Source organism: Mya arenaria, chromosome 4 (assembly GCF_026914265.1).
Source record: "Mya arenaria isolate MELC-2E11 chromosome 4, ASM2691426v1".
Classification (NCBI taxonomy): Eukaryota; Metazoa; Mollusca; class Bivalvia; order Myida; family Myidae; genus Mya; species Mya arenaria.
Genome location: NC_069125.1, coordinates 14,113,608 through 14,126,168, shown reverse-complemented (window position 1 = coordinate 14,126,168; position 12,561 = coordinate 14,113,608). Strand labels below are relative to the sequence as shown.

The window sequence follows — 12,561 nt, the reverse complement described above, 5'->3', positions numbered from 1 at the left end:
AATAACAAATTGATAAAGAATGTAAACGCGGTCTGCTGGAGCACTGTTTGAAAACTGCCATCTAGCATAACATTTCGCTTAAAATCCATCCCACCGCAGTTTTCATTACACTAATTTGGTGCAGCCGGTACAAAACAATGTAATCGAACGGAATTATCTGATTTTCGGGAACAAATTACCTGTTTCGTTTTTAATCATTGTACCACGAATTGTTATAGCAATCCACCGTTGCTTCTTTAAAAGTAACTTTGAACCCGTCGGAATTTAAGTTAGCTTTCCCTTGTTTCCAAAACAATACTACCTGCATTATGTAAGGAATCAATATACTTGGTAGCTGTTATTCATTTAATAGCAAAATATGCTTTAACATGCATGCAGAACAATGATAAATTCAAGAAAAATGAAAATGCGGTCTGCCGGAGCATTGTTAGAAAACTGCCGTCTGACATAGCACTTTAGAAAATAGCATTCAGCCGCAGCTTTCATGAAAATTTCTTGCAACAACCAATCCAAATTCAATGTTTTCAAAACAGAGTTATCTGCATTTTATTCGGGTACAACATACCTGGTAATTGTTATTCATAATAGGATGTATGAAACATTCCGCCGTAGTTCCTTAAAAATATCTTGGAATCAGTCAAAATCCTCTATTGCGTCACTTCCGGGTTGGGTGTTGATTTATACCTCCTACCTGACGAGACGGATAATGTTGCAAACGAACAGACACTCATTGCGAGTATTTAAAGCGATACTCGTATTTAAAATCAATACACTCACATGTAAAACATTAATTCTGACTGGTAAACCTTTACCTTATACCAAATAATGCATTTATGGAAAATATTAATAACTGATGACAAGATCGTAACCCTGTATTAAAAAGCTGAAAACGCAAAAATGTGAATAGTACCTGATTGGTGAGTGCTAAAATATTTACTGTGATCTACTATCGTCTCATAAGGTAGAAATAAGGTGTTTTCTGCACCTTTATTTTAAATTTAACTCGCTTTCCTTCATCAGAACTATTATTTTCGACATCTATTAATCCTTTTTGGTATATTAAAACAATTGTATTAATTGTGGTAAATCTTACTTGGGAGCAACAGTGCATATTTATTGCACTTCTCTTAAATTAAATTAGCATTCCAAAGATGTAAACACGCAGACAATATTTCCAAAGTAAGAACTACCAGAAGGATGTTAGTCAGAGGGCTTGAAATTACTGCTTCAATTTATATCTTAACCCCTTCGGACACTGTTTTCATGATTTTGAAGAAGTTTTCTTGTTGATCTTAGAAACAGGTAAAACAGTGAGAAAATGGACAATGACCGGAAAAGCCATAACTATTAGGATATCATCTTTGGCTCTTTCTTCAGTGTGTGTATATCACGTGATACATTACGTCATAAATGCTACTCCGTAAGGAAACAATTTGCTTCAAGAAAGAAAAAGAATGAAGATAACTTTACTTTTTCTACACCATTTTAAATGAAACAATAAGTATACCGCTTTAAGATCCCCACCGCCGTTTAATTACCGGAGTTATCTTACCCACATTTTTTTAAGTGGACGGGTAGGTAGCTTTGGACCTTTTGGTTGCTAACGCTCCTCTGAAGAAATTAGACAGAAATATTTTTTGACACCGCAGATGGCGAAAATTTGTTTTGAGTCGGGTCAGTTTTACTGAGTCAGTCGGGTTAATCGGTTAAATGGACCACAGATAGGATGTTGCTATTTTTAGAAACAGAAAGTATTTCCGCGCTATTCATAGGTCAATAATTGAATTTCTACATCGTAGTTTTTGGAAACTCGGTGATGTTTTATCTCACGAATATTCGTTTAAAATAAATTAACACTAAAAGGACATGCAGATAGTTGATTACGATACATCTAACAATGTGAGTCATTACAGTAAAACATGGATTATTAGTGAAATCTACGCGTAAGAGACGATTTTCGGTTGAAAAGACAACATGTCAACAAACAGCATGGAACTGGAATATTCAGATATTCGTGTAAAAGGGTTATAAATGTAAGTATGTTTAAAAGCATTTTATGTGTTTTAGTACGCCACTTACTTCTAACATACTATCATACATGTACATACCCGTTATTTGTTTACTAAATGCATATTTTCAAAGTAAACCTGTGAGGAAAAATTACGCGTGGTTTGGGGATCGAACCCACGACAGTTGGGACACTAGCAAAACTCATTTGCTTGGTGTAGGTCTCGCCAATTCTGTCAAAGCCCAGACTGTTTGGAATCATTATCAACCGTATGCACAACAACGACATATTTATGCCTACCACCCCTTTACCTTTGCCAAAACGGATATTTAGAGCACATGTATAATAATTGTGCCTTTGGTTTTTACGGTGCTAGTTTCTGATGGTTGACAATAAGAAGTCTGTAATTTCTTTTAGGCGGAAACATGATAAAATATTACAAATTCAACATTATGTTATGAAGAATTTCATCCTGCATTAAATACTATGTTAGAACCTTTAGAGCTGATTTGACAGCCATGTCTGTCCACAAGGCAGTCGCTTCTAATAGAGATGATGCGAGTATTTTATATAACACATATTTGACTTGGTTTCTTTTTTATTAGAACACTGTATTCAAAAAGCCAGTGGTGGGGGTAATGGTGGTGGTGATGATGATGATGATGATGATGATGATGATGATGATGAATTTTATCGATAAATATTATCAGTCGCACAGCTTTGAAACATTAAACATTATAAGTTTATATATACATATATATCAGCATGTGCTTTAAAATATAGTGGAGAAACAATAAATTGTTTTTATTTTATTTTTGTATATGTATGCCAGTATAATCATCTATACTAATTAGTAAGAGATGTTTTAAAGGATAATGTAATAATCTTTACACTAAACATTCTTGATGGGTAGCCCTTGAAGTTTGGGGGTGGGTGTAATGAAATACAAATAACTTTTTTAATTCACGGTAAATACTATGAACACATTTGTCCCATAGTGTGCCATAATTATAGCTATGTTGATGGTTAAAGCTTTTTATAAAAGTGTGTATTACATGGATAATACCTTAATAATTGCATAAGCGTACATCAAGTTAACCGAAAGATACTTTCATATTGGATCAACCCCCTTTATATTTTATAATTGAACTGTTACCAAAATATCTAAATGATTCACCTTAAGTAAACTTACGCTATTTGCATGTTTTTGAACCCATAATTGATAAAGTAGGATGAGAAAAACCGAAACAAAACATTTTATGTTCATCTAGTTTCTATATCTTTTGAAAGCCTTTGGAGCAAAACCAACTACTGAAATTTGATACTTATGCCTGGGATGTTGAATTGTGAATTAAAGGGACTTTCTCATGTTTTAGCATCACAAAAAAGTTTAGACGGTAATGCATCTGATTGCATCAAATTATCATATTTTTACTCTAATTTTATTTTTAGAAAACTGATACCATATCCACTCGCCCAAAAGGACTCATACATAATCTGACGGATACTTTAACCTTTATTTAAACATTGTTAGCATTAGGTGATAGTGTGAATCAAGCAATCTCGCTACAGCCTTTTGCTGAAATGCGTTGCTAACACTTTTCAAAGTTGTGGACTTCAAAGACAATATTTAAGCATAAATTATATCAACATGGTGACGTCAGTATCTTAGTCTTAACAATCCTAATGATTTGCCACACTTTCGTAATAAACAAATCCGTAAAAAGGTCACTAAATAAAACCTGAAATAGTCCCTTTAATGCGCACACGGTTATGAAAAGTGCAAAGCGTGTAATACTATATGATTTAAATGAGACTGATCCGGAAGATATTTGAAAGATGGCATGAGTTTGGATCTCTCTCATTATGTGTGTTTGTTTAAATGTGTGTTTGAATTATTTGGAAATACTCATAATTTACTGTTGGAGTAAAAAAGATGGATCAACATAATCCATCGTAAATATTTTTTTCTATGAAATAATTCCATGTATTGTACCTATATTGTGCCTGTATTTCTTGTTTCAAAGTTTATCACTTCGGTCGTTTCCTATACACGATTAATGACATTATATAATTAATGAACAGATCTCCGAGTGACAGGATTTGAAAAGGGCAGGGTGGAGTTTTGAAAAGGGCAAGCTAGCTACAAGAGTCGTATAGGGGCAATTGGGGGGGGGGGGTCTCCCCCTAGAATTTGTTTTCTTTTCATACTCAATTCAAATCATTTTCCATCATTTTCAGGCTTAAACAAGATGTTGTTGTTTTTCTCTCAAAATTTAGAAGGGTGTGTTTGAATATCAAAATTAAAATTTGTCTCTTTGTCTGTGGTAGTATGATTGTACTTGTCTGGAGTCTTCTTAAGTCTAATGTCACACATTTTTCCTAAAATCTTGTTAAATGAATAGAAAAAAACCAAAGACAGTTAAAAATTTGAAGCAATCAAATAAATACCAAAAAAAAACAAGTATGTAGGGGACGAATCTTAGTTTGGTACGATCGGGATTGGGTACGAATGTTATATTCAGCCTGGCTGTAATTTAGTTGTCTTTGGTGAAATAACGTTTAATATGCTGAAGTTTTAGACTAAAATGACAATAAAAATCACTGCCCTTGCTTAAAAAATCACTTACAAAACATGGTACATTGATAAAATAACTCCGAAATTCGTGCTGACAAAATGGCGGTTTCCGCGAATTTTGTCACGATCGTAGACATGATAGGTAAACATAGCAATAAAGCATCAACATATTTTTGTGGGTTACAAAGAAATTTTCATCATGAATATTTTACAAATCAACTTTCAAAACATATACTGAAAAAGTGATGTATTTGGTTGTGTTAGTGCCACCTTTCTTGTGTTTACAAATCGGCAGTGACCGTCTGCTTCAAAACATTAATGTTTAAAATGGTGAGTCTTGTCTGAACAATACAATTAACAATTATTTTAAAAGATTGAAGTGTGCTTGACACCATTTTTCACCATCTCTTCGCATTCTACAAACTTTCATCATTGAATAAACGAGTTCTCAAAGTATATTCTGATTGGCTGACATTCAATAGCTCCGCCTCCTGCCGATGTTTCCATATTTGGCTCTTCCTAATTATTGGATAAGAAGATCGGCACATGGGAAGATGAAAGGGCAGTACGGCATATTTTAAGAAGTCAATGGGGGCATGGTGACACCTAGCGGGAACACTATTATCATAAGTGTTACGTAATTTGTCTCAATTATGACAGCGGATTAAGGGCTGCCGATCTTTCATAATGATTTAGTTAGTAAAAAGGGCACTAGTTAACGGGATAATTGGTGCTAATAGAGCATTTGTGAAAAGGGCACTACTCAAAAAGGGGACAGGGCGGTAAGAAAAGGGGCACGGGCGCTGCGCCATTGAAAAACGGGCTAGCTGGAGCACTGTCCGTGATTAAGATTTGTTGCATTTATTTCATTTTAGTTTTGACAAATTAATATGTTTAAGTTACATATCAAAAATCTATTTCTAGTATCATTTGCGTTTAAATGCACATGGGGTAAGTTTGCCACGGGGGACGCGGGTAATCCCTCCCCCACAGACACGCCGGGGTAAATGTTGGAATATGAACACGGCATATTTTATTTGTACTGTTATCAGATACCAGAGGTTGGAACTGTTTTCTCAAGATAATCAACTGAGCGACATCAACAATGACATCGATAACGACAACAACCATGGTCAGGAAACTATTCCAAAAACGATGGACACCGCGTTAAAGGTAAGACTGTGAATGATTATAAATGAAATTTATTAACTAACAAATATATATTGGCTCTTTATTGCCTGATAAAGGCATATCACTGCTCCAAGAAGGTTAAGATAACGTCCAATTCTGACCTTGACCTAAAAATAAATTGCAACTAATATTTATTTCGCCTGATACTGACATGTTTCTGTTTCTATAAATGCCTACATGCCTTCCAATTGTTACCTTGACCTAACAACAACAACAACAACAACAACAAAAATTACAACAACAACATGAACATGGTCACAAATAAAAAGCGTAACAAGGACTCGAGTAGTCTTGCTAATATGTTTCAGGCCTCGGCAAACACAGAAGACATAATTTCAACGGACCTAAAAGCAGCCAGGCAAACTGAGAACCCTGCGGCCGGAAGTAAACAACCGTCTAGACGAAGAACAGACCACAAGGAAGATGTTGGTAATATGTTTACAAAGCTATTTTTTTTAATAAAAACAATTATGGGTTTTAAAATTTGTAAAGACTGCCTTTTTCATAAAATACCAAACAATTACAACACCTACAATTATTTTGATGTTTATCTCTATTCGAAAAGATGGGATATAAGGTCGGTCGGTCGGTCATATTTGGTCTGGCGGTCAGTCGGTCGGTAAACCATGTTTTGTCAGCACAATAATCCGTGAAATTCAACTGAGGATTATGAAACTTCAATGGTCGTTTGTTCTTGGTCAAAGGATTGTTATTGATTTTGGGGTCATAAGGTCAAGGTCACAGTATTAAGTGTTAGAATTGTTTTTGTCCGCACAATATCTTGAAAACGTGTTGAAGAAGGATCATGATAATTCAGTGATCATCAAGTCAAAAGTCAAGGTAAAGGTCAACAGTGTTTTAAAAGCATTTGTTGCACAATACCTTAGAATGTTTTGACTTACGGTGATGAAACTTCACTGGTAAATTGCCCTTGTCAGGCGGATGACGTCCGTCGTGTAGATCAGTAGGTTAACGGTTAGGGTACAGTCAACAGTTTTATGAAAATATTTTCCGCGCGAAAGCTTGACCTAGAACAATATACAATTTAATTAAAAGCATTCAATTGACCAGAAGACGTTCATAATATTTTGTCGGGTTAAAATATCAGAGATCAAGGTCACAGCCACTGTTATTTGGAATGTTTGTTCTGTGCAATAAAAAGTAAACACTGAAATGCTTTTACCAAAATACTCCACTCGGTGGGTGTTGTCCTTGACCAATATATGACCCATGTAGTTTTGAGATCAGTAGATCAAATGCTAAGTTTGCCATCAACATAGTTTTGAAAACATTACGGCACAGTTACCTGAGAACGGTTTTGCATTTAACACAAACTAGGCCATTACAGTAATTGTTTTGATGACTTGGACCGCACCTTTACGGCTAAAAACTACTTGACCTTAGACCATTCATTTTACTAGATCATTACAAGAAAAGTCAAGATTACTGTCAAACTTGTTTCTACCAAGAATTGTCCGCACATTAACGGCTGAAAACTACTTGACCTAAGATCATGCAACTACTTCACATGTAGGTGTTTCAGAGTTAAGTTTTCAAACGTCAAGCCCACAAACAATTTCTATGCATTTCTCCTATGCATTGAAATTGGCAAATTCTTCTCACAAAGAGACGCTCAGAGGCTTTATGTTTTACGAGGAAGGTTTATTTAAAAATACAATAAGCCATACGGCCCATGAGGATAAACACACTATCTACAATGGTACGTACACATACATGAATAGGAGAAGGCATTCTCTTTTGTTTACAATGCTAAATAGAGGATTATAATGATAATAGTTAGTTATGGATCATAACATTGCAGATACTCAATATTTATTTCATAGTATACGTCAAATTTGAATTGAGAACAAAATTCAAGGATATTTCGTAATAGTTAGATATTATTATGATTGCATGCTTAGAATTAAATATAACAGTTAAATAATGTATAAATACATATCGATGGCATCAGTTTATAAATTATATGATTAAATCGATTTTCACATCCAACCATGTAAAGACAGACCTAGACACTGGGCGAATACGAAAGTGCGTCGAGGACTAACACACTATTAACATCGCGTAATTAATTCAACGATGGAAATGCACGAAATTTATCCTGCATACACCGATTACCTGTGTTTTAAAAAACTATCAAATGGTTCACTCAGCTAGATCATCACTTTCACGTCGCTATGCCGTCAAATTCACTTCGCTAGGCCGCTAGACCGCCAACATCTCTCCGCTAGGTCGTTAAACCACCAACTTAACTCTGCTAGGCTTCAAAGCCGCCATACCACCATCTTCACGCCGATATGTCGCCATATTGTTAACTTATCGGACACTACTGTTAATATATACATAGTATGAAAGTGATATACCAGTATACCTCGTGTGATAGTGTTTTATGTACTCGTTCTTTACTTTCCAGTGGTTGTCGGTACAGGTAATCCTCAGAGTATTTCAACAGGGATGTATTACTATGACGGCACAGAATTTCAACCTATAAGAGATCCACAATTGCCGTCAGAGATGGGGTAAAAACATTTTATTAATACTGTAAGGTTTATTTTTATTATTTCATCATCATCATCATCATCATCATCATCATCATCATCATCTTAATCATCATCAGTACCAGCATCAGCATCAACATTAGCATTGTCATCATCATCATCATCATCATCATCATCATCATCTTCATCATCGTCATCATCATCATCATCATCATCATCATCATCATCATCATCATCATCATCATCATCATTATCATCATCATCATCATCATCATCATCATCATCATCATCATCATCATCATCATCATCATCATCATCACCAGTACCAGTAGCAGCATAAGCATCAGCATCGTCATCATCATCATCATCATCATCATCATCATCATCATCATCATCATCATCAGCATCATCAGTATCAGCATCAGCATCATCATTAGCATCGTCATCATCATCATCATCATCATCATCATCATCATCATCATCATCATCATCATCGGTAAACACTTTTAAAACACGTCAAAATCAAGATATAACTTCCATCATATTCTTAGAAATTCTGACTAGGGAGCGTGTTTCAAAAAATTGAATTGTATTACAAATTATTCCCGAATTTCTAGCCCTATGGCCATGTCCGACGACGGCAGTAGCTTTCTATGGGTCGGGGCGGCAGGATCACGTGACGGCCGCGGATCAGATAAACCCGAAAGCGCCTATACGTACGTGGACAGCATATGTACGTATGTCGTATATTTAATATATTAAAAAATACGATTGAGTGTTAGCTCACAGGAGTTCACATGAAAAGGTTTTGTGACCAATCGTCTGTTTGATATCTTACGCATTAATGAAATTTGGTAATATTGACTCTAAAACAGGTAAATGTTCAAAAACCTTATAAACACTCCTTACGCAACATGCTCTCCCAAAATCTTCATGAAACTTAGTCAGAGACTGATTGGTTATAGGTCATATTTGATTTTACGTCATATCTGATTGAACAATCTCGCTAAGTCACCTATTGACGTTTAGTTGATACTCTTGGGGCCTCAATTTCTACCAAATTATCATTAAACATTATCAAAACGTGTGTCAGTTTTAATAAGATTTAGTTTCATGTTGGTCCATATTGACTCCGAAAATGCTAAAACACATCACTAACACTCTAGACGCTATAAGTCGAACCCCTTTGGCTCGAGCTCGCTTCGCTCGAAAACCTCGTTGGCTCGAACAGATTGTAAACGACCGATTTCATTAAACTGAAAGTAAGCATTCCCGCTTGGTTCGATTTTCAGAGGCTCGAGGTATTTTCGCCGGTCCCTGGGAGTTCGAGCCAACGGAGTTCGACTTATGTTATCTAAATATATTCATGAAACTTGGTCAGATACTGTTTGTGTCTAGGTCGTTTTTAAGTAGACATCATATCCAATTAAAACATTACCACTAAGCACAAATCCCCAAGTCATTTGTAACATGCTCAAGAGGTCACAGTTTTTACCCGTATTTATCAAACTTGGCTAGAATGTTTGTCTATATCTAAGTCAGCTTTAATAATGTGTCATGTTCGGTGAAAATAGATCTGAAGGTCAACTGTTTGATCAACTTTGTTATCATTCTAGATGGGTTTTTTCTTCTCGATCGTCTAGCCACATACATAACACTTGTTTCTAGCACCAGAATGTGTGAATGATAAACCAAGTTTGATTAATTGTAAAGCAGGAGTCAAAAGAAGTGCACTAGTTCAAATGGTTTTCAAATGCTTCGTATTATTCCAAAGTTGTTCTTGAAGACTGAAACAATTATAATTTTGGTTTGCTGAATTTCTAGTTATTTGTATTTATAAACATAGATATAAACATATCTGCTATTGTCGTAATTATTGCTCATACAAATAATTCTGGAATCACTTTTATTTGAATTTTAAAGACCCGGGCCGACGATTTAGGGCAGAACAAGGCCGTCGAGTTATGGCAAACCCAGGACATGACGTTAACGTTTCCACCTCAATGACGGACCTTCAAACGTTAAACGTCTCAATCAACGTCAGTCTAAACATCGCAGAACTTCATCGATCGCATCAGGGCAGTACGAACGGCGATCGAAAAACGTCAAACATTACTGAGACAGAAACGTCATGGTCAACAAAACTGTAATAGATTAATAATATGTGTCATGTGTGTCCGTTCCGGATAGAAAATTCCGACCCGAGGGCACCTGCGTTGCCAGGTAACGAGGCTTGCCGGCTACGCAGCGTGCCCGAGGGTCGGATTTTTCTGTCCGGAACGGAAACACATGATTGATATTTTTTCTAGCACACCTTAAATTCATTTTTTTTAAATGCAAAGTAAAGCGCATTTTTATGCATATCATCAAAAAGCGCGTGCGATGATGTTTACTGACGTCATGACGCGCAGTATTTTTTATTAACTGCACTAGTCAACATCTTTCTTCAGCATCACGTCTTTTAAGGGTTATTCTGTTTTGTTTTGAAGGTATATTTTTGTAAAATTAATGTTTATGTAAATTATCTATTAAAATATCATAGTTATGGTTACATACTGTGTATAATAAAAGCAGTACGTAAGTATTACGTAACAGCGCGTGACTCATCTGGCATTGGGGGGTGGGGTGGGGGGCCAGATTGAGTTTTCCAGCACGGCTGAATTCACCGGAAATGTCTAACCGGTGTGTTGATAAAGGGTATATATATATATATATATCGTCCGAAACGATGTATGCGACCCAATGTGGTACATATTCGGAAGGAAAGCGCAAATTATAAACTTATGTCAAATAAGTAGGTGATGAACAGAACCATCAGCAATGCAATGAAGATTGGATTTGTGTCAAGTGATTTAAAAAACATTTATTTGTGGAGTAAACTTTACACCAAATGGACTGAAATTATGTGCTAATTAACGAAAGTTTACCTTTTTAATTTCGTTAACGTAATACACCAAACTTTACAAAGTGGTTGCTTCCCTTGCCGTACGGGACACTGTCACCACGCTTGTCACGAGGTAACGAGCAAAGTCACCTGACATATTTGAAAAATGTTAATTTTCGTTTCATTTAAAATAACCAATTATCTTCAACAATCAAAAAAAAAACGTTTTTAAATGGACCTTGAATAAAAAAATCCATACATTCGTGTAATTTCGTCCAAAATAAATAATGCATAGCCAAAACACAGCTAGTGTCGTATACGTGGTGGAACAGATTGTTCTGTGTGTCAAGGGAGATTACTGCGTAGGAGATTTGTCACACACAAGGGAACAGGAGCTGGTGCTGGACATACAAATCAGTGTTAGGATTTGGTATTATCATCAATATGTGTCACCATATATGAAAGTCATTATTTGAAATTTGAAAGCTATTTTTAACTTTGATCCCTTAAAGATGCACTCTTATTCCAAAATAAATTTGTTTTAACTGATCAAAATGGATGAATAAATGTCGAAAACAATTGTTCTTATGGAGGATACTGAATTTAATTTTCTACCTTATGAGACTATAGTAGACAACAGTAAATATTTTAGCATTCACCAATCATTTAATAGTTTTTGCGCTTTCTGCAATTAAATTCACGGTTACAATCTTGTTATCAGTTATTAATATTTTCCATAAATGCATTATAAAGTAAGAAGTAAAAGGTATATCAGTCAAAACTGATATTTGTTATGCATGTGCATGCATGTTTTTTTTAATAAGAGTGTCACTTTAAGTGTATCCTTGACATTGAATACAAATGGCTGGAACGGCGGCTCTGCACTTTTGCTCGATATGCTCAACAACTGTGCCAAATAATTTTCAATTCATTTCATCGTTTGAGGAGTTATGGAGCACACATTTAAACGGATAATTTAACGTTATTATGTTGGTGTGACCTTAATAGTAGTATTTTAAAAATATAATACATATACTACCGTACAATGGGCGTAGCTATGCCTAAAAAACTTGTAGGCCCGATGGTTCTGTGAGTTGTTAGGGACTTTTACATGAACATTACACTCACTTAATTATATTTGCAATTATTACAATAAATTCAAGCAATACACCCTACACGTTGTTTAAATAAACACCAAATTTTGGTTAAAAAACAACAAACTTTTGAGTTGTTCAAACATTTCGAGTAGCTATTAGTTTTTATTGCATTTTGGGGTTATTTAAATGTTGTCATTGTTCAAAAAAGTTGTATGCACAGGCCTACAAGGCCTATATGTAGCTACGTCACTGCGTACAAACAAAATCATTAAGTTAGTAATCGAAAC

General features: G+C 35.3%; 1 protein-coding gene across 1 annotated transcript; it reads left to right on the top strand.

The window, feature by feature from the left end:
* Nucleotides 1-3,831: 3,831 nt before the first annotated feature.
* LOC128232132 (uncharacterized) lies at nt 3,832-11,758 on the top strand. The gene is made up of 6 exons (XM_052945513.1): nt 3,832-3,964; nt 5,639-5,759; nt 6,086-6,206; nt 8,209-8,314; nt 8,911-9,026; nt 10,217-11,758. The coding sequence occupies exons 1-6, from the start codon at nt 3,945-3,947 to the stop codon at nt 10,441-10,443; spliced, it is 711 nt and encodes a 236-aa protein (XP_052801473.1). The 5' UTR covers nt 3,832-3,944; the 3' UTR covers nt 10,444-11,758.
* Nucleotides 11,759-12,561: the final 803 nt, after the last annotated feature.